General features: G+C 39.6%; 1 protein-coding gene across 1 annotated transcript in view; it reads left to right on the plus strand.

The window, feature by feature from the left end:
- Positions 1-4,655: 4,655 nt before the first annotated feature.
- The window catches only part of LOC122805367 (interferon gamma receptor 1-like), a 612,289-nt gene continuing 592,592 nt past the window's right edge, over positions 4,656-24,352 (plus strand). The window contains exon 1 of the mRNA XM_044075464.1: positions 4,656-5,089. Within this exon, the coding sequence (XP_043931399.1) occupies positions 4,987-5,089 (103 nt within the window). The 5' untranslated portion in view covers positions 4,656-4,986. The remainder of the gene's footprint in view (positions 5,090-24,352) is intronic.

Consider the following 24,352-nt stretch of genomic DNA (forward strand, 5'->3'; position numbering starts at 1 on the left):
ACAGATGCCCTATGCAGACCATCTCAAAAAACTCCAGCTTTACTCCATTGCATATCGCCTACTTAGAGGCGATCTCTGCCTAACATACAAAGCTATGTCAAACCCAGAGCTATTGGACATGCTCCACTTAAAGAAATCCCAATCCCTCCGAGCTACACGCTCTAGGGACCTAAACCTTGTCACCACAATAAACAGAACATGCTGGAGGGATAGATTCCTGTCCCAGAGATTTCCCATACTCTGGGAACAGACTATCTATCTATGTCAAACAGAGCTCCTCATTAGCACTCTTCAAGAAAAATCTTGATGATTGGATGGGAAATAGGAAATTCACCCTAGGGATCACTTCTGTGGCTCTGCTCGACAGGGGCACAGGAAAATAATTTTCTTGGGTGGGGAAAGCCTGGGTACCTTTTTGGCTAGGCTTATATAGGCCCTGGGGCTAATAGTCTAGTACCTACCTATGAACCTATGAATCCTACTGATACACGAATGTGTAATGCTTTTTATCTGCACATCAGTTGTCCCCTATTACTTACACCTTAACTATGGTACACTTTTGAGATAGGTAGGTGTTTTTATAAAAAGACCTCTGCATTTTCATTCTGAAAGTTTGTGGTTTGCATAACCATGTAGTACCACTCTTCAAGGATTACTGCAACAACAATGCAAAGTCCCATAGGCTAGTACTAGGCTAACTGCCTTTGCGAGCCATTTTAAGCTTAGCCAATTATTTCCCTGTGAGATTCAAACCCTGTACCTTGTGTTTGTAAGGCAAACACCTTAACCATTAGGCTAATGACTATGAATACTAGTCCTTGTTTTGCTGAAGGGCTTGGTGGGGGAAATGTTTCATTTTGGTGCTCGTACATACTTGATGAAACTACTGAAGGGATCACTGTGGGAAAGGTTTCATTTTGGTATGAATGAAGTCTTATGCATACATGGTCAGCCATCTGAAGTGATATCTGGGCAAAATAATTTATTTTGTGTCATTTTAGTACTTCATATTTTTTGTGTGGAAACAGCAACAGCCGTTTTAGGACAAATATATTTTGAAACTTGACTGAATATTGTAAAAAAATATTATGCTAAACTTAAGTGCTTTGATATGGTATAAAGCAATATCAACAACTCACATTAAAAATGCTTATTTTAGTAATACTATGGCAATAAATTATTTCGCATTACTTAAGGAAATGACATAGGATCATAGGAGGTTACTAGGCTAATGATCCTAGGGCTCTTAGAAGCCTAGCTAAGTTTTACCCTTATTTCCATGATCAGCACCTATCACCTCTGTCCAAGAGAGACATAGCTGGAACCCCTGGGGTGAACTTACAGTTACCCATTCAATTGTCCATATTGCATTTGAAGAGGTCCAATCAGGTGCTCTGCTTGACATGAAGTGAGAATCTGTTCCAAAGGTGTGGTAACCTTTGGGAGGCAAATCTGTCTCTCCAGCAGGTTCTACTCATGTCACATATGTGTTCAAAAAAAAAAGGGAAAAAAGAAAAAAGAACTAAAAATAGTAGCCTAAAGATGGAAATGTACTGTAGCCAGAAAGTGTCACTTTTTACTTATATGTCATATTTCATGCTGCCCTCTTCAGCCTGCTTTACATTTAGAAATATACACATTTCTTCGTCTGTTTTCCAGGTGTACTTAATAAAGGTATGCATAATTGTCAGCTGTTGCTCTCTACACTCATAACAAAGGTTGTTGGACAAACCTTTCAAAGGATTAGTGGGGAAATTTTTAATTTTGGTGCTTGGACATACTACTGAACGGGTCACTTGGAGAAATGTTTCTTTTTGGTGCTTGCTTGTGCATATTTGGACAAACTACAGAAGGGATGGGTGTGAAATATTTCATTTTGGTGCTTGAGCATACTTTGAGGTACTGAATGGATAGGTGGGAGAAAGTATTTCATCTCGGTGCTGTGTATACTTGGACATACTGCTGAAAGGATTGGTGAGGGAAATATTTCATGTTGGTGGTGGTGCTTATGTAGACTTGGATTGAAAGCTGACGGGATTGGTGGGGGAAATGTTTCATTGTGGTGCTTGTGCATACTTGATGAAACTGCTGCACTGTGGGAAACAATTCATTTTGGTGTTAATGAAGTGCTTTTCCATACATGGTCAGCCTGCTTAAGTGATCGCTGGGTAAAATAATTTATTTTGTGTCATTTTAGTGTTTCTGCATATTTTCTGTGGGGAAATGGCACCAGCCCTTTTAGAAACTTCACTCTGAATATTGCAGAAGACTTATACTACACTGAAACACCTTGATATCCTTGAAAAGTGTATCCACAAACAACTCTTGGCACATATAACTGAAGAAAATTACCTGACCTCTACTCAACATGGCTTCCGCCCACACCATAGCACATCTACCGCCCAACTGTCCTTCACTAACTCCATATCTACCTCTCTCAACAACAACAAACTAGTATCATCCCTGTTTCTAGACCTCTCTAAAGCTTTTGACACTGTTTCACATAACCTCTTGCTCTCCAAGCTTTCTTCCCTCAACCTGTCTTACTCTACCCTTAACTGGTTCTCCGCTTACCTATCTAACAGAACTCAGCCAGTCAAATGGATATCAGCTACCTCGCCTTTCCTCCACGTTCTTACTGGAGTCCCTCAAGGTTCCCTCCTGGGCGCCTTACTATTCAACATTTTTAAGAATGATCTCTTCCAATCCTGCCCTCTCTCTAAACTTATTCAATATGCAGATGACTCTATGATCATCTCTACCTGTGACAACCTTACTCACCTACATACCCTTATACAAGACACACTACACTCTGTCAAAAGATGACTCACCACTAACCAACTTCTACTTAATCCAAATAAAACTAAACTTCTTCATTTCCTCCCCAAACCTCTCCAAAATCTCAAAACCTCCTTCTCTATCTCTTCCCTAAACAATACAGTCATTTTGGCAGAGCCTCACACTAAACCTCTCCTTATACAAATTGATGATGAACTAAAATTCAACATCCACATCAACAACTGCATCAAAAAGACCCATCAGAAACTTGGATTACTATACAGAAAAAAAATTCCTTACACAGGAATCTAAAATATCCCTTGCCCAAGCCTACCTCCTTCCAACTTTACTTTATGCTGCCCCTATTTTCACCAACCTCCAAAAAATCTCTTAAACAAACTAACCTATAATAAAATCGCCAGATTTGTCACAAATCCCCCTACCGCTCACACCACTGCCACTCACTACAAAAACTAAACTGTTCAGAGTTCCGTAACCAACTCCTTCTACCTCAGCTTCATAAGACACAATCTATCTTGCTTCACCCCCAAGCTTATGTCCCTAACTGTGAATTTCGTAGCTCTGACCAACACCTACTCCAAATCTTCAAACCTAATAAAACCATAGGTAAAAGTCTCTATAGTCATGCAATCTCCACACCTTTGATCAAGCTCTCTCTCCCCATCAGATCCATCCAAAACTCACCCAAGTTCAAACTAGCCCTAAAGGGTTACCTACAAAATTCATGGTCCTGCCCCTGTTAAGAACCCACTTGACCCCCCCCCCCACTCCTGCTTGTACGCTTGCTATACCTTGCCTACTAATCTGTACAACCTGTTTCTCAACAACTATTTAGTGTTTAGTAGGACCTGCTATACCCTTACCTTTATTTTTTTTCTCCTTACCTATCTGTACTCTTTTACACTTTTTCCCCTCTTAAAAGAATGTTGATCTCATCATATATACTCATCTTATGAATTTCATTAATCTGTTTTTTTTTCAATTTTATAAGCAACTGTGAAGAATTTATATTCTGTATTTTCAATTTTATATGCAACTGTAAATATTTTTTTGTATCTAACTGTAAACACTATTCAACTGTAAGTTTGTTTTGTATCTAACTGTAAACACTGTATCTGGAGCTTTTCTCCTCGGGTCTCTGCTGAAAAAGGGGCACCTGCCCAGCCAGACTAACCCGGTTAACAAATGGCAAATAAATAAATAAAATATGGTAAAATGCAGCAATATACACAACTCATATTACAAAAGTTTAATTTACTAGTACCACGGCAATAAATGATTTTAGCACTGTATTTCTACAGCGGTGGTGGCGTTGTCGCCTCATAGTAAGATGCCGTCTTGTTCGATTCTCAGCTAAAGCGTCTTCTGTGTGGAGACATGCGTGAATGGGCGTACCTTCGTTGAAGATTGTGCGTCCGGGCTGGCAACTCGGTACATAAAAATCTACTGCCAATCATTAGCGGACCGGAGTTCCGCTGTGGCGACCCCTAACCGGGAAAAAACGAAAGATACAACATTTCTTGAGGATGTGACATTCTAAAAAAAAGCGAACTAAGAAACAGTATTCGGGAGTCAAGCCAAAAAATGTCACATTGTACTCGAGCTGTCATATTGCTGCTCCTGTCAGTCTGTTTTGCATTTAGAAATGGACACATTTCTTAATTTGTTTTTCCCGGTGTAGTTAATAAATGTATGCATAAATAAACTAGTTAAATACAGAGTGTTATGGTACAATTTAGATAATTGTATAAATACTCTGGCCTCATCAAGCCATAATATTTCTGAGACACGTTCAGAAAACTTCTATTTCTCATACGAGTTAAAAGACTATTCCTGCTTACACCACTGGGAAAAACTGCATTAACTATGAGCGCCTTGAAGAGGTACCAGCCTTAAAAAAAATCATACGCCATGTCCGTTCTTTGGAAACTCCCTCTCGTAAGCAAAACATATGTAGTGGTCGCTGTGCCGCATTTCCGGAAATAAGTACAGTTTTTAGAAGTACTTAAGAACTGTATAGTAGGAAGGCGATATTTATGTATAGAAGGAAGGCGATATTTGTGTATAGAAGGAGTTTGGAGAATTTTATTGGTTTCACCAGTCGTAAGGGCTTTAGTTGTTGAACTGTACAGGGAAACAGTAGCGGTTTTATCACTTTTAGTTGGTGACCAGTACAGTGAAACGGATATGAAAGACATAAGCTACGGTGTGTGGCTGCTTTCACTGGTATACAGCAGCGTTGTAAGGGGCACGAATGATTATTTCGGTGATGACAAAAGTGAGCTTGATGGTGAGTAAATGTCATGCGGAGAGATGTATTTGAGAACACGTTTTGTGTCTGCATACGGCTCAACCTCTTCCTTTCTCTCTCTTATATGTAGCGTGGTGGGGGGGCAAATATGTTACAGGTATACAGTGGTAGTCTGAACTTGCAAACTCTCTCTTCTATTTTCTTGTAACATCTTATGTCTGTGAGGCATCGTTGGAACTGGAGAGGAAACCCATAGAAAAGGCCAAAACCATTTATGGTTATGTAATGGGGTGTAATGTAGTGTTTTCTTTGGTTTCAACTGCTGTATTATTTTTGGTTGTACTGGAAATTTCCTCTGTAAGGTAAGTTTCCTCAGTTAAGTTTGTAAGAGGGTGATGTTTTCTCGAGAATGCCTGGAAATTTGCTATGTAAATGTGATTCGCTTAGGGTTGTATGTTACCATTTAGTTGGAATTAAGACTTAATGTTTTATAATGTATGTATTATTGATGTATGCGATATAAATTTATTTTCTAATGTCACTGCACTGTAATTTAAAATAAAAGGATTCTGCCCTCCTGTAGTGCCATATTTGGCCTGCGTGGTTGAACCGAGTTGTTGTCCGTTAGCTCGTGGTGATGCAGACGTTCTCGCTGCATCTATCGGAAAAAAGTCGGTATGAATACTACCGTCAAACCTGAATGTAGGCCACAAGTCTGCTGCATAATTCCCCAACTCTTGGCATTTCAAATTGTAGTAAAAGTTCGTACGTAGCAGAGGGTACGAAATAGAAGGGGTTTATTTTTAGTTGGTAAACTCCATATAGTTAACGGCAGTTAATCATTTGTACGTGTTTGGAAATGTTCTTTCTACCTTTTATTAGATTTGCTAGATATATATATATATATATATATATATATATATATATATATGCAAGGTCAAATTTATGGGTCACAACAGTAGCGCACTGCTTTAGTTATGGGAGTTAACGATACAGCTTGACTTCGAGCTTCCATCGACAGAATTGGTGTTTGTTATTTTAGTGAATGGATGAGTTAGCCCCATTATGTGGGTTAATGTGAAAGGAATAAAAGTGGTATGTTTCAGTGTTATGCTGCTTGGGAGAAGTGTGTGTTTTTTATTTATTTATTTATTTTTAACATTTTTGCTGACCGGGTTAGTCCACAAGCCAGTGCTCTCTTCCCCAGTAACCCTAACTCGTATGTAAGCCTGTAAACTGACCCTAAACCTATTCCCGATTATAAACCCCCACGGTACTAATTACTGTGCTTGAGCAGAGCATTCCCTCTGTCGATACAGGTAACTGTTGAAAAAAAATACATTCTTTGCTATTTACTTATTTTTAAGGTGGGCAGAGTTGTATAGGAAACTTTTGCGCACTAAAGAACAAAACAAAAAAAACCTTTAATTTGCTACTTGCATTTCATAGCTGTATCGATGTACTGTTAACAATCCAGTTGAAAATAAAATTCTTGCTTTTTTTCACTATGACGTGGTGTAAAATCACATTCTGATCGGGATGTTCTTTAGTAGTCATTGTTTTCTGATATCCAGGTATCCTTTCAGGGTTTTGGGGGGAGCCAAACCTTTAAGTCTTGCAGCTGATGCAGTATCAGGAAATTAGTCCTGAAAGGATGCATTTTCATCATAAAATACACTAAAACACAGTTTGGGGCAGTTTAGTGGCTTACCAGTTCATTTATCAGCTTTGAGTTTGTGATGTGGGAGGAGATAGAGATGCAGGTCAAACTATTGTGGATGCAAAACCTTCCATGTAGACACCCAATCTGGGAACTGTACAGATGTACCATATGCTGTGAGACAGAAATGCTAACTGCCACACCACTCTGCTTGCACAATGGTTTAATCGTATTTCTAGGGCTTAAGGCATTCTTCAGCTCACATTTCATCTGCATCTTTGAGATGGACTGTATTGTGTATTTAACACCCATCCTTTCTGTTATTGATTGAATTTGCCATTGGACAGCCATTTTTCTCTGCCTGTGAATGAGGTAAATCATGGGTATAGGCCGTAGAGTTGCATAATTGCAGAATGAATGCTGATTTGTGGTGTTTCATGTACCCTCCCATGAGAAGGGAAGTGGTGAGATCAGGGTAACCAAGGGGTATCTTGAGTCAGCACATATTTTGCTGTTTGAGTACTTCCATGTGTAGTTTGTGGACAGGAAAAATATTTACAGTGTGTTGCTAATACTTTCTGCCACACTTTCCCCCCCCCCCTCTCTGTTGGGATTAGTTGTCACCCAGTTGAATAAGACGGCAGTTTAGAAAAGTGAATATAGCTATCGGAGTACATTTGGTCATTTCAGTTGCATGTTAAGAAGATGTGAAAAAAAGAAATTAACTTGTCTTAACACTGTGCCTGGGTTTCCGTTGTCCACTTTATTTATTTTGTTTACATTTGTTTTAGAATTTTATCATGCATTGATTTATGTCCTCGAGCATTCTACTTGTTCAATGTGTTTTGTTTCTTAAAACCGATATAGAATATGTTGACATTAGTGGCTTATTTTTTAGATAGGTTGTTTGTTAAAGGTTAGATTTGTGTCCTTAACTTGAAAGGATTCTGTTTCTTATAGAAAACGATGTAATGCTTTTGTTTTAATTGCATGCCTTTTACCAGCAGAAATAATGTATATTATTCTTAGTTGATTTCATAGATATGTTTTAGAATGGGACTCCACTCCGTTGAGCTGTACAGTTGCTTATGATTGCTGTTTTGTCTTTTCTTGGGGAATCCTCTTGTAATGGATGTGCTTGTAACTCTTTAATAGAGGACTAATCTTAAGTCTTATTTTGCAAATTGTGACTGCGTGTATGTGCTTTATATAAAATAGAAAAAATTGCCCACACAGCACCCTTTACACTTTATCTACTATGACTGTTTCTGAACAGAGATATAGAACTGTTCCTTAATTTTTGCTATTTAAGGCTGAAAAAAATGGGATGTAGTCATTATAAAGTCCATTTGTCATTTAGTATGTACTTGACTCTTGCTCATCTTTTCTGGTTGTGTAAGCAAGGGCATAAAACTGCTTTCTGTCATAGCAGTTGCTGCTGCTAATGTGGTAACAAGTCATGATCCCTCCAAAATACACTTCTCTGTGGATTCATTAACAGCACAGCTATATAGCGGTGGAGACAACACTGTTTACCTTCTTATTGAGACAAGTAGCACTACTACTAATCATGCATGCTGCCAAGCCTGTTAGCACAACCATAATTCTGGGATTAACTATTGGGTCCCCTGCTTATACAAAGTCGTACATTTAGCCCAGTCCACAGCTAATTCAATAATTTGGATCTTATAAAGATGTGGAATTGCAAAGTTTATTAAGATATCATTAATTTGTGCCATCACAACTCGCTGCTCCATTGTACAGTCCACCCTCCAACATTTATAGATTTTCTATTTCAGGACATGGTTTTAGAGTTGCATCTTGACATGAGTCATGTCTCCAAAATGATTTTCCATGAAGCATACTTTATCAGTTTAAGAAGTTCTGTCTTTTTTACTTTATTTTTTGTTTTATCTATCTGTTTATTATTTATTTGAGGTGATCTGACTGGGTCTGCAGAACCTGTTTTTAGCAGAGGCCCAGGGAGAAAACCTCCACATACAGAACAAATACAGTATAATCCAATACAGTACAAATGATATTAGAAATACTATACAAAAATAAGTTGAAAAAAGCCAAGTTACAAGATTACACATGTAGATTCTAAATAAGTTGAAAAAAGCCAAGTTACAAGATTACACATGTAGATTCTATAAGAGTTAAAACATGGATAGTAATAGACACTATGAGTAGATGGTGTCCAAAACTAGTATGTAGGTAGTGGAATGTATGACATTGTTTTAGTACATGAAAACATAGAATGTTGGTTTCAGTTAGGAAAACAATAGCCAGAAGGTTAGTGAGAGAGTTGAGATGATATAGCTTGAGCAGTAACTTAAGTATAAGGTATAGAAACTGATATGGAGTTGGGAGAGCTTTAGGCCCTTGCCAGTGGCGGCTGGTGACTTCAAATCAAAGGGGGGCTGCAGGAGACAGCTGAATGGATGGGGTCAATGGGAAGGGGTGTGGCCAACTAGAAAGAGGAGGGGCTATGCTCAAAACCACAAAAACTAACTAAATGCACTGCCGTGGGTGCCAAACCGTCATTTTGAGAGTCCAATCAAGACAAAAATGAAGTGTAGAAGAATAAAAATATTTCAATGCATTGGCTGCATGACAGCTTACTTAATATCTAGATGGAAACAAAAAGGTTGTGAGGCATGAAAAAATAAATTACTTTTTAAAATACATTAATGGAATGCCAGTAAAAATCAAGTATAAGAAAAATAAGCAGCACTCAAACCACTTCTTGCACTGCAGTTCTGATTTATATTCAGCTTTATTAAAGTACCAAGTAACATGCTGAAAGTAGAAATGTCTGATGCCCCCACTTGTAAAAATGTTCCTTATCCAAAAAAAGGCCTGCTGCCTAACAACTATCTACTTGTTTCATGGGGAAAACATGATCAAAGTAAAAAATGAAAAGCAAACAAGAAATAAGCTCAAGATACATTGCTTAAAAGGATTACTGTACAGGTTATGGACCGCACGATTGGCATTCTGTTTAGTTTACAGGTAATGTCTGCAGAGATGACTGGAAGTCTCCAAGTGTAATGAGCTTCTTAAAATAATGTAATCCTGTCCCTTATTACAAATACTGTCATATGCATTTCAATACCCAAGGCTTATACATTATCTAGTTAAGTATTCTCTACATGGTAACAAAAGAAAGGCTTTCAGTGTTGACAGTTTTTTAATAGTATGCATATTAAAGCTTACTTGCATCTTACAATCTCAGCCAAGCTTACCTGATGGTCATTAAAGTATTGCTACTTAAACACAGAACACCAGGCACTTTGAGTAATAAATCAACAGTACAAAAAATGACAGAAACCAGACCTTTCTGCAAAAATCAAGGACAGATGAAAAGTCACTGTAGTACTTGTGTCTACCTTGGATGGGGGGGGAATACTCTGCACATTTCCACTGCATAACTACTCCTTGCCTTGCTTCGACACATCCAGAGTCACTACATGGGCGAGTGGGGTGCAACAAGTATGTCACAATTTAAAATGTCTCTGGCTGACTGTGATGGCCCTGACACATTTGTCATACCTATCGACCTAAGAGCAAGAAATCTGGACAAAGCCACACAAAGAAGTGGGACAAAGGCCCAAAAATAAGGACAATTTTTAAAATATTGCTCTTATAAACTTAGAAAGATAATAGAACAGGTCTTGCATTAGTATGAATTTTCTGAATGGTATGAAATCTGAAACTCAAATGTCTGTCATTATTTTCTAACTTCATTCTTTAATGATTTGTCACTAATTTGCCAAAAAAAACACAATTTTATGAAAAATGGACCAAAAATTGATGTAAAAATCTAAAATAGCTACACAATACAGCTGGGAACCTGTCAAAGAAGGGACACTTTAATATTAGTACTGCTAACTTGACCAGCTGACAAAATAAAAGAATGTACGCACATTTCTGAAATAAAAGTAATCTATAACTCTAATTATTACAGTTATTTCTTAATTGTAAATCCTCCATGTTGTCTTCCAAAATTGCTATTTTGCGGAGAGATTAGGGGAAGAGCAACATTTTGAGCCAAAATCAGGGACATTTGAGAGGTTTGGCTATGCCCAATTCTATAAAGCAATTTATTTGCATGTACCTCTCAACCTGTTAATGCAATAAATTTGGACAAGGCCAAATATATTGGGGGAACATATAAACAGTACTAAAAATTGATATTGTATAAACTGAGACAGTTGATAGAACAACAGGTCTTACTTTAGCATGCATTTTTCTGAAGGTTATGAAGTCTGAAACTCAGTGTGTCATTGTTTAGTGACTTAATTCCTAAATGATTTGCCAGAAAACCACAAATTTTATGAGGAACAAACCAAAAATAAGAAGCAAAAATCTATTCATTCTTTGAAAATCTGGACAGTTGGGAGGTATAGTTCAGCTGGGGCTGTCTAAGTTTGCCACCCTTCCCCCTCACAAAATCATTACCATAAACACTAATCTGCATACTGATTTACTTCTATGATGATTTGGACTTCATTTGAAAGTTTTATTTTGCATTTTACAGCACAAACCCAAAGACATCTGCTAAACAAACTTAGCATTAAAACTTCTCTGCCCTTGAAACTCACATTCATTGAAACAGCATTGAAACCCATTCAAAGAAAATACATTTTACCAGTGGCAGATAAAGATTAATTATGGGCTGTTTTCAAATCATAGGCCCCTTGCATATGAAACATACATGTGCTCTTTGATACACCTTCCTATTGTTTTGAACATTTTTCCAGTAAACAATGAAACAAAACGCATGCACCAATAATGACAAAGCTGCCCAATTCAGAACATTTCCATCATGGAAGTCTGCTCAAACTTCTACAGCCCACCATTATCAGTAAATATGCACAATTCTACAGTCCACCTTTATCAGTAAATATGCACAATCTCTGAAGTAAAAAATTAATCTAAATTCCACATTAAATAAATCTGTAACTAATGAAGAGGTTGCTGCTAGCAAACACCTTTATATTTCATGGTTTAATCGAAAAATAAAGTGTCTGATGCCCCTGAGCAATACATTGCCTGTATTACATTAAAAATAAGTTAGTAATATTGCAATAGGAAATGGATGGCAAACTGATAAGATACTAACTATGAGCCTGTTAAGTTTTTCAGTATGGCAGCATTCACCCCTTGTGGGAGTAGAGCCAACAACCTCCGCATCAAAAGCAAGTACACAATCTGTTGTGCTATTAACAATGCAAGCTGACTTAGCATAAGCAGCACTAAACTTCTCTTCCCCTGCAGCTCTCAGCTGCTTGTAAAATCTACTCAATACTCAACTGCATCTCAACTTCGCAGCACGAGAAATCTGGAAAAAGCCAAATTTAGTGGGGGGGGGGGGGGGGGGTTAAACGGCCAAAAACCAGGGACACATTAAACATTGCTTGTATAATCTTGGAAAAGTTATGAGAATAAAATTCTGGGTTACCACCATACATTTTACTGCCAAGGTCCCTGTGCAAAAGAGTCAGAGCAACATATCACTATGCCAAATCACCTGCTTTGTGAAAGACAAATGCTGTGTTACCACCATACACTTTACTGAAAAGGTCCCTGTGGAAAACAGTCAGAGCATCATACCACTACACCAAATCAGCTGCTTTGTGAAAGAGAGGAAGACTGAAACTTAAATGGCTATCATTTAATGAATTCAGTTCTCACCATAGCTGTCAAACTCTTAGCACAAAACACCTGGACAACCCCAGTAATGAGGGAATACAGTCCTCAGACATATTCAATGAAATCAGTTCTTGCCATAGTTGTCAACCTTAGCACAAAAAACCTGGACAAAGCCAATAACGGGGTAATACAGTCCCAAAAGTGTTACTATGTATTTTCTGAAGAATATGAAGTCTGAAATTCAAATGCCTGTCAATTTTACTTCTGGTGGAACAAAAACAATTTTCAGCAGAGGCCAAGTGAGAAATACTGCAGACACATGTCTTTGTAAAATGGCAGGACACCGGAGCAAATCCACACAAACACAGGGATGAGATGCAAACTCTACACAGAAGGCACTCCAGCCAAAAATCAAACCAGAAAACCTATAGCTGTGAGGCAACGATGCTACCACTGCACCATCAAATATGTAAGGAATTAAACATTCATAAACCTGAAGTCTGAAATTCAAATGCCTGTCAATTTTATTTAACATTTGTTAATCAGGACAATCTGACTTGGAACAAAAAAACAATTTTCAGCAGAGGCCCAGGAAGAAATAATGCAGACATGTCTTTATAACATGGGAGGACACAAAAGCAAACCCACACAAACACAGGGAGAAGATGCAGACCCCACACAGAAGGCACCCCAGCCAAGAATCAAACCCAAGAACCTGCAGCTATAAAGCAACAATGCTACCAGTGTACCATCAAATATCAAGCATTGCAATATTTAGAAACCACAGATATTATGTGGAACAGATCAGATAAAATAGGAGGCAAAAATCTGCAATTTTTTTTACAAATGGTGGTGGGTAGGGAATTCAGGTCCTTAACACCACCATACAAAGTACAGGGTTCAAGCCCGAGTATCTCTACCCACCATTTGTTAACTGGGGCATGTTACACACACACACACACACACACACACACACACACACACACACACACACACACACCTGAGAGATAGCTCTCAGCTCACTCCTCGTTGGCCCTGACTGCAAGTGAAGCAGTCTGTAGTCCCTCTGTTCAACAAGCACCTAACTCGGTATCTGTCTTTGACCTAGACAACCATTCCATAACAACCACCATCTTCAAATACCTAAGGCTATAGCTTGATCAGTCACTAAACTTCCATTTCCATGCAGGCAACGCTAGAGCCAAAATAAACTCCCTCCTCTTCTGCACCAAAAAGATATCCCCTTTTCTATCTCAACCAATCAGAGCAGCCCCTGGAAAATGAGTTCTGTTTTCTGAAAATGTATATAGGCTCCCAAATTTTGCTTCTGCCTCCAAGAAAATCATTACTCCAGACTATCTAACAGCAACTGCCAATTCATTACAAATTCCCCTCTCTGGGAGCTTCACTGCATCACCATAGAAAAAAAAGCCAAATGGCTACCCATAAAGCAAATATCTACCCTAATTTTAGGATACCAAGTCAACATTAGACAATGGTTAGCAAAGCAAACTATGTAATAGATTAAATAAGAAAGCCTAACCATCCATTAAGGAAACAAAGTAACATAACTACAGAATAGCCCACACCACACTAATACTCGTTAATTAAATATTGAAGCTAGATCCAGATGTTTGTGTAGCATTATGCAGGGAGAATGTCAAAGAGACAGTCTGACAGAAAGCATGGAAAGGCCTGGAATACATAAGGAAGTAGCAGGCAGCCAACTAAATGCATGTTATGAGGCAGCTAAATAAGAAAAATGTTAACAAATCCAGTGCACAGTGGACTACATAAAATAGGGATCATGCCATGCATGCATCGACAAGGACTATGTGAATAAAGTAAAATTAATTACATAGTGAAAATGTCACAAAACTAATGAGAAACAAAGCAAGCCTACAGTTCTTGTCCCTGCAAACCATATCTAAATGACTATAGCACGTCGAGTAAGTGGTGAACTTGCCACATGTGAAATGTTTTCCCTAAAGAATAATATTTCTACCCTGATATTAGCAGTGGAGAAAACAAGGAATCTTCAAGATGATGCTGAAGGCAGACATCAGAAAAGCTTAGTATATCAAAATGATCAGGAAGTGCACAGATAATGCCCTGCTAATGATGGCTGCCGTTGCTAAAAGCAACAGCATCAAAGTCCACAGTGAAGCACTTTCATTCAGAACTCAACAAGAACAACGATTACATCTATGAATAGCAGAGAAACAATCCAAAGACGTATTGCTCAGTTTTACATCAAACATGGATACTTGCCTTTATCTAACACCCTGCTTTTGCTAGCTGTTGTCTTCTAAATAACAAATCGGAGACAGGCAGGCAGTAGAGGTGTATACAATTTTGAATTTACTTTCCTATGATTTGATGTTTGCGGTCTGCTAGGCTTTTGCGTTGCTGAGATTTATCTTCAAACACAGATGACGATTTAGTGAAGTTTTTTACTCTATCTCTAAGTAAATTTATCAGGCACCCGGAAGAACATGCACCAGTTATTTATTTATATTTTTTCTACTGTTGGCATTCTATACTTGTGACCAAGATTATAAGCAGAGCAGATAATTTAACATTTTGTCAAGCACGCATTGCATTTTAAAATAGGTCATATCGTGGAACAGAATGTGCTTCACAGAAATACTAAGAACTGATTCAATAGAAGCTTAGTTACTATTCTTACATTGTTTTTTGGTTCTGCTCTATTCTGTCCCAAGTCTCTACCCCCCTTTCTGCTTTAATGCTAATGAAAATATTTCTACTTGGTATCCACGCGTATTTTACTATTATTTTTTTGCAAAGCCAGATGAACACGCAGATAATGGTTTTGCGTTATTTTATTTCAGTGCGGACTAATGTTTTGTGGGTTGGTTTCCTTTAGTGGCTTAAATTCAGACTCTTATCTATTATTGAAATTCACCGCCCTCTTTCAAGGCGCGCAACTTATAATATCAGTGAGATGCTTTCACTAATCTGAAGTTGTTGGGAACATTAGTTTGTCTACATTAGGGAGGCCCATCTGATGAAATTATTCAAGTGCTTGGGGATTTTTTAATGCCCTAGTGGAAATGAACCGCTTTCCCAATTTAAAGCACAGTTGGAGTTAATGAAATCATTGCATTCTGTTGTGAGTTTTCCCAAGAGCGCCCTTTTCAGCACCTGCTGGAAATGATCCGCTGTCCTTATCCATATGGCTGGTGTGCGTCATGGACGGCTAATGAAACATGTGAAATTTTTTCATTCCCTTCAAAAAAAAAAAACCCCACAAACACACACAAACTGCAGCTCCTACCTGTAAAAGCCAGCGACTGACCTGCAAACACATTTCCAAAGCCAGCGCAACCAACCTGCAAGGAAGCCATATAATCCAGCCGAACTAATGATTTACACAACGCCCGCGCAGAGAAATCCCTGCGAGAGTTGAGAGATAACTCTCAGCTCACTCCTCATTGGTGTGAGAGCTGAGACATAGCTCTCAGCTCACTCCTCATTGGCCCTGACTGCAAGGGAAGCCCTCTCTGTTCGTCCGCATGACCGCACAGATTTCTGGGTATCCTACAGGTTTCTCTGGGTACCTATATCTCTGCATTCGGACTGCTGATAAAGGCAGTCTGAGTCTGAATGGATTTTGTGTTTCACGGATTTTTGTTTTTGTTTTTTGTCTAGGTGGGAGGGCTGCAGACCGGCAGTCCGGTAGCACGAGCCGCCCTGCAGACTGAGAGTGTGAAATGTGATAGAGGAGGATGAGGCCATGTGGAAGAAGAGGAAAGAGCTGAGCATTAGGCAAGTTTTATGCAGGAGCAGAGCCATGTATTTTTGAGATGATTTCTTAGAGGCTTTGAAATGGGTTAGAACAGGCATAGACCTGATAGCTAGAGGTAGTGAATTCCATAGTATAGATACAGAGTAAGAATATAGAGTGACTGGTTTTCTTGTGGCGTTTGAGATAGCCAAGAGATTTTTGATTTCTAATTGTATGGATCGATTTGGTCTGTAAGGTGCGACTAGACTGGCTAGTGCAGGGCAGGCAGTAGGGTTGAAAATAAGGTTGTGTAAAGCGGATAGCTGAATAAAGGCAAGTTGATTGTTCAAGCCAGTTTAGTTCTAGTAGCAGTTTACAGTGGTGTGTGTGATATTTAGAGTTTGTGGCAAACTTTGCAACATTGTTGTAGCACTGTTTCATCTTGCTTAGGGCAGAAGTTAAGTTAGTTAGGATAGGGGCACCGTAAAGAAGGGAGGGAAGTAAAAATGTTTTCATTTCACAGTCAAACTGAGTTCTAAAACCTCTCGTACTTTCTGTGTTCACTTTTACAAAAAGTGACATCTGTTGCCCCTCCATTTCTTTGTCCAGTTCTACTAAGAGAAACCATATTTATTTGACAGTGTTCTGGCAGGCCACATCAGCAGAGATGTTGAGTCCCAGTGAGTGGCCTGTATCATCCAAGATAGCTAGTCATATTTTTTCTCCTTCTTTTTTTTTTTTAATTCTTAGTGGATTTTGCCCCCCCCCCCCCGGCAATGTCAAATGCAGTGAGTACTATCACCCCCCAAACACCTAGGGATACATGTTTTTTTACATCTCTGAGCCGAGAGACTTCTCTCTGGTTTTGCTCATTACTATTCATTCCTCATCGCCTAACTAGAGCCCCTATGCATATGTTTGATTTTTATGGTACCCTGCTGACTGCCTTGGTTTCTGACTTTTTTTTTTTTCCTGGTGACTAACTAAAACAAAAACTGCCTAACGTCAGACTGTGTTAGGAGTTTCCGCAGAACATAGCGAGACCTGTCATTTTGCTAGTTTCTCTAGTAGCCAAAACTTCAGGCCTGTGAGGCTATGTAGTACAAAAGTACTGCACAAGAGAAGTTTGTCGTGAGGCTTACAGAACCAAATCTCTCACTGGTTAAATGGTAATGTTCATCTTCTACAGCTGTATCCTCTAGCTGTTAAGATGCACCTTTTGGGAATTCCAGATTTCATTGACAGTTTATAGATGTTCCTTAACATTGTTCAGAATCTGTAAAACTAGTCTAAAGGCTGTTGCCTAAGTCTGCAGTTCCTCCCTCGAATTTCTGCTGTGTTGGATAGAACTCCATTTGATTCAGTTGGTATTGGTGGGTTTAGATGAACTCTGAATTCTTCTCCTGGAATGCCCTTTTTCATTGTGACAGTTTAGCCTGACACCATTGCAACCTGCAACCCTATCAGTAATTCCCAGAGTGGGATTTTTTCACAATGTCATGCATTGAAATACTACTGCTTTTCTTTTCTTGACAGTTCAGTATACTCGGAGGAGTGAATGCAGATCAGTGCATCGTGCAATACTGTAGAATGTTAGACGGATTCATTATTACACTAACAGCGATGCAGTATTTAAACAAAGTTGGCAAATAAAAATAGTTCCTCAAAAGTTATTGCCTAACTGATTATCCTTATGTTGTGGCAAGTAAGGAAAATGTCTTGTGCAACGTGCCTTTAAAAATTGATAAAAGGCATTGGCCCCCTCTATTGCTTTCCTTTTCTCAGTAAGGTATTGGCGGATGCTAATTATAAGTGAAAACATTGTCTACCTTGTGTACCTTTTATGAAGAATTATAAATTGAATGCTGTCTCTAGAATCAAGAACATTTGTTAGACCAATGTATTGCCTGGTGCCACTACCCAGGAAGTCCATCTAGAGAGCTGTTGTGGGAGTATGTTGTTGTAGTTGTGCTGCTAGAGATGACTCTGTGGCATTGAGGGATGAAGGCCTGACTAAAACCCATATGGCCTAGGATCATTTAGCAAACCAGGCTCTAGAGGCCTATGCCAGAGAGAAGGGAGAATGAGAAGGATTTGCTTATCTGTTCCTGTGTGAAAGGAGTGTGTGTACTTTAACTGGGGCTGCAGATTCCCATTAAGCTGCTTGATTAAAGACTGAATGGGTAATATAGAGGAGGTAGGGCTACTTGAGAGCTTTCATCATTCATAAAACTGAGTGAAAGTCCTTTTGCTAACATCAGTCACACACCCACCCCTTGGGTAGTTGGTGTGCGCAGGGAAAAAAATGGCAAGGCGTAAAGACATGTTCATAATGGTTACCTACCCTTGCAGCATACTTGGATGATCAGCAAGTGTGGGTGGACAGAGGCTAAAAATGAGACCACAGGGAAAAATGTATTTCTGCTGCTGTAAGTGTACGTTATAATCATACTTATGTGAAACACTTGATTAGTTTTTGGATCTGTGAGGTGACAATGGCAGTAGGAAGGCTCATCTCTCCTGTCTCCTAACCATGCATGTTGATTGCAAAGATCACTGCTGCTGTGTGGCTTGCTTACTTCTTGAGAATTTGCTGCTGGCAACAGTACGTACCCACTTTGAACCTTTTTGGATTGCTGTAGTTTAACTAAAGTTCTTTGATTTACAGGTAATTGAATATTAATAGAGTGTTTAACAGATTGGTGTTTTTAGAGGTCCAGTGATTTCTGCTGAAAAGCTCTGCAGTAATTGTGCCTGCTATAGATAGGAGAAAAATAACCAAGTTTCTCCTTTACCTTTTTGTAAGGGGCTTCTGCAACCATTGTGAAAGAACTCCCAGAAACAGTCCAGAGCACAAGAGGATTCTGAAAGAGGTGTGGAAGCATCATAAGTTGAAGCAAATGTTTAGTAAAATAATCAAAAGGCAGTGGTAGACAGGCCATAACTCCCGAGTCCTGCAAAGGGCATCAGATCCAGTAACTGTGAGATTTCAGTTAATTATGAAACTCATTGTTCCACTTTAATGTTTTTGCATCCCTGAATAGGGGGGGGGGGTCACTGCTCAGCTCAGCTCATAACACCTCTCACTATGTGTACTACCACTTGAGGATATCCTACCTTGGAGTACGACTACTTGTAGGTGCTGCAGCCTTTGACTTCATGTATGTCCCACCCATATTCTCAGCTCTGAAAATCAGTTATTGTCCTTGATGTTACAACGGAGACCCCCCCCCCCCCACTGACTGCATCACAACCTTTCCCATCTACTTTTGACAGACGTTGGAATTTCTTGCAGTACAGCCTCCCAGACCTCATCTGAAGTTCACAACACAAGATTTGCAGGCTACATACTGATGTTCAGACACCTATGATTGACGCCCATCCCTCAGAAATTTCACGTCTGCCTGCGGAAATGTGTTCCATTGATATTCCTGTGTTTTTGTATGGGAAGTTGGTGGTCCCCTTTAATGACACAGGTTTTAGAAGAAAGCTGCTGTTGGGAAGAGCTTCTGTCTTCTTCTAGGGTTGGACATCCATGCTACCATCATCCACTGAGTACAAGAAGTTTGCCAAAGAGACTGGTCGAGTCATCCAGAATTGGGTCTCTGGGGGGGCCAAGTCTCCCATTAAAAGGAAATGGCTTTATGTTCGTTCATTCTGCTGCTGTATTTTTAAAGGATAACCACTCAAATCAAGATTCCCTGTAATCCAAGACTAAACACTTCACATACAGAAAATAAATAATTATGTTTCCCTTTCCTGCATTTCTCATCTGTCACATCACAATAGCCACTAAGAATGGAACAGTATAATGAAGTTAGGTCACTTATCCCATCTACAGGGTTGTTAAAACAATGACATTTAAGTGTGCCTTATCACAGATTGCTAGCAAACAGTGTTTGACCTCACAGAGGGGTTCCCAGTGGGAGTGGGTGTACACCAGGGTTCAGCTCTGAGCCCACTGCTGTTCATACTCATTAGCAAATAGGTCTGAGGGGACAGAACAAAGTTGCTGTATGCAGGTGATGTGGCATTGCAGGCAGACTCTCTGAGCTAGAACTTCAGCAAAGGATAATGGAATGCAAAACTGAAGGCACATGGGATGAAACTAAGCACAGATAAGACAGCGGTAATGGCAGCAAAGTGGGGAAGTCCGGAAGAAGCTGAGAATAGAGATAGAAGGGAAGATAGTGGAACAGGTAAACTGCTTCAAGCATCTAGGAGGGGTGGTTGAGGAGAAGGGAAGTGTGAATGAAGAGGTCAAAGCTAGAATCAGAGGGGCTGCAGCCAACTGGCTGAGTGTCAGGTGTAGTCCATGAAAGAAGAATGCCAAAGAAGTTGAAAAGTAAGGTGTACGAGACAGTGGTGTGACCAGTACTGTTGTATGGTACAGAAACCTGGGCAGTAAAGGCAGAACAGTTAAAGAAGCTAGAGGTGATGGAAACGAAGTTCCTGAGAAAGGTGGTAGGATGCACACTGTGGGACAGATGAAGAAAGGAGGACAAAAGAACAGAAGCCAAAGTAGCTCCAGTTGCAGAAAAGATCCGAGAACAGATTATGGTGGTTTGGATGCGTGCAGAAGACAGTCTGGTGAGGAAGATTTGGGACAGACAGGAAGAAGGTAAGAGGAAGCAAGGATGTCCAGCAAAGAGGTGGATGGATTGTGTGAAAGAAGATCTGAGACAGTCGGGCATGAGTGCTGACGGCAGGAGTGTGGCACTGAATCGAGAGAGTTGGCAGCAGTTAACATGATACCTCAACCCGATGATGATGATCACAGATTGCCAGCGTCACACCTGAGATGAATGGTGTAGCCTGGAGTCTGAACAAAGACTGGGCTTTCAAGCTTAGTTTTCAGATGCAAATGCCTTTCCCATTAATACAACTCAGTGCCACAAAGAAAGAAAGCAAACATGTTAATCTAACTCCCTTTACTTTCTGTCAGTATATGATTTTGCATTTTTTCTGTACTGTAATTTCTGCAAGTGTGCATGTTTCTTCTGGAGTTGGGAAACAATGATTAACATCAAAGACTTTAATTCCAGCTATAATATTTAAAATTGTAAATTCAACCCGAATCATCTCAGCCCAAGTAACAATAAAGGGGTAAGATTTATCGCACTTGAACACTGAACTACAGTTGTTACTTTGAAAAGAGCAATTAACTCTGCTATATTTTCAAACCTGTCATTCAAATATTCCTGAAAATGCTGCAATGGAGATGGCCACTAATGAGAATCAAAGTAACTAAAAATGCAGATTGAAGTTGACAGTGAAAAGTAAGCAGTCACAGCAATGTTGTCGACTGATGAGAGAGAACTGCAGTTAATGATCCCCTCATCATAAGGATTTTTTTTCTGTCCCTATAACATGGCAACAGGAAGGCAAAGGTATTGACTGTAAAACAAAATAATGCTCACCATAGCAGCCTCCTTCAGATCATTTTGGGGTATAATAAATTACAAAATAATGGTAACCATTTACTTTGATGCAGAGGCATTAGCAATGCAGATAATTAGTTTTTCAGCAAATCTTGAAATTGTGTTCTTGCGTTCACTGCTGCAGTATTCCTTACAAATGGGATTCCCTGCCATGAAGCCCACTGTCTGGCCAGTTTACCAAAGTCTACCATTGCTTTAAGGTATGTTGAATGTCACCTGCACACTCCTTGCATGGGGGTAGGCCATAAAGGTGACGTTCAGGCAGACCATCCTCAGAACTTTTTTGCCACCAGTCCGAACACTGTTTTAACTGTCCGTCTGTTATCTCTGTCTGTTTTTCTTGTTTGTTGGCTTTCCTGTGCTTACTCCTGTTTGCTGGAGTTGTCCCTGTTGCTGATAAGTACCCAGTTGGGTTTTTGGTTACTTTTTTTGTTTGGTTTCTGCTGTTTGGGGTCAATGTCATCCTTTTAAGGGTAAATGCCAGTGTGGGAGACTGATTCCCCATAAAGACCGCCATGATAAGTGTCTCTAATTTATTTTTTTTGCCTAGGTGCTTGTCAAAGGAAAAAACTTCAAAGACCAATACACGTAAGGTTCAGTTAAGGCACATTTAATAACTTGCAGCAAGGAGACAAACATACAAATACAGGATTTTGCCTAACTACTAACAGGAAGTATGCTATTCTTATACTGTTTTACAAGACATGGCCTTCTATAGCTGACGTAATCAAACACAACTTTCAGCATTGTTCTCGAGCAGATGTTACTCAGATTTTCTGCTGACATGACTAGATTTGTGAGAAACTTTTGAGAAAAACAACCTGGCCTTGGTGGGCCCTAGCCCGTTACAGACATCTATTGTGTAGTTCTAATGCATGTGTTACATTTCAAGGTACTTTTCTAACTCGGACACAAGCAAATGCTGATTGCAGTTCATCTTTTCAAACAGTCTTTGTTCTAATTATCTATAGCTTCTGCAGCTGTGTATTTTCTCACAGCACAAGCGGAACTCCTTGTCTAAGTTTCATAACATTTATACAAGTGGTATTGTTCTAGTCATTATTTTCCTGACACAAACAGAAATCATCTGCTTCTCAGTAGATTTCCAAGGCATAAACAAAGATTTTAGCTGCGCATATTTCATGACAATACAAGGTCAGAAAGCTTCTGCAATTTGTACAGATTTGTGCAGTATAAAATAGAATAAATGTGTTAACCCTTTTCAAGCTCTAAATGCACTAAGCATATTACTAATACATATTTTTCTGACAGTGCTGCTCACGACCATACGTCTTGTTCAATTTGTCAGGTGTTTGTCCCCAAAACTCTTCATAGTAGGCTTTCTTCCCTTTCCTTGTATCTTGAGCACCAGCGTCTTCTGCTTCTTGCTGCAGATACTATGGATGGAACTTCCTGCCCCGAGGTTCAGCCGTCAGGGAAGAAGGTACATAAGGTAAGACCAGAATCTTCTGCTGTCCAGCCTCTACCGGGAGTGTCTCCTGAGGTTATTGTGAACCCGGAGGCTCACTTGGTTGTTTTTGTCAGATTTGTCTACCGTGTCTGGGTTGGAAGCCAGTGAAGATCTGGTTAGCAGCATGTCTGACAAGGCTTTGCAGGTGTCTGTTTTGGGCATTCAGAGGGAGCCACGATTGACTGTTTCCTAGGGGTCTAGATGGGTTCCGCAGTTTCTCTTTAAGGAAGAGGTTTCCTACTGCAGTTGTGGAATACTGTCCTGAGTCTCAGCCTTGTCAGGTTTCTAAGACGGGTGTCCCCTTTAAAAAAGAAACTGAAAACTAGTCCTGTTTCTTCTGCTCTTAGGGATCCACAAAGTGAGTGACAGGCCTTTACTCGGGAGTTATTTAATGCTTTACTGTCGTTGAGGCCTCCTCAGGGTTTCAGTTCCTGCATTCTTAGGTGGATTCTGATGATGATGATGATGATGATGATGATGATGATGATGATGACTCTATTCTACCCAGATTTCTTCTCCTTTAGACTATGCATCTGAGGAGGAGGATTCTCATACTTTAAAAAATTCTTCTGAGGAAATGTCCTTTGGGGACAATATCTCTAGGATGATGGAATTTAAGTGGGATTGTGCCCAAGGTTTGGGTATCCATAAGAGGTACTATGAGTTACTGCAGATGGGAATCTCCTAAATCTGCTGCCATTCCTCCTTTCTTGCCTGCTTTTACTGGATGTTTTTTCCATTGCCTCTAAAGCACCAGATTTCTCTACCTCCTGCTCCCAGGAACCCTGATAGGTTTTACAGGGTGCCTGAGGGATTGTTCCTTTTTGTTTAAATGCCCTGCTGCTGACCCCTCTGTGGTGTGTCTGTAGCCTCTGATAGCCATCTCAGTTGCTCCCTTCGTCCAAGTTGCTACCTTCTGACAAGGACAGTAGAACCATGAATAGGCTTGGTAAGAAGGGTTATACTTTGGCTACCCTAGCTTTTAGGGCTATTAATTATCAGACCAATATCCCTAGGTATGTCTCGGCTCTTCTTTCTCAAGCTTGTCAAATTCTTTCTGATTTTCCATATTCTGAGAGTAAGTCTTCTGCTCTTTCCTTGCTTGAGACTTCCTCTCAGGTTATTTCGTCATTCTATCAAATGTAATTATGATGCAGCAGATGCCTTTTTCTAGGGCTGCAGCTTTTGGTTCTGTTCTGAGGGGATATTCATGGCTTCTGTTTCAACCTTTGCGCAGTGATATTAAGGCTTTTTTTTTTTTTTTTTTTTTTTGGTGAAGCAGCTGCTGGTTTACTTAAGTCTCTTCAGGACAAAGGGAAGGCTT

This window comes from Protopterus annectens, chromosome 1.part1, assembly GCF_019279795.1.
Source record: "Protopterus annectens isolate FY-2018-M chromosome 1.part1, PAN1.0, whole genome shotgun sequence".
Lineage (NCBI taxonomy): Eukaryota > Metazoa > Chordata > Ceratodontiformes > Protopteridae > Protopterus > Protopterus annectens.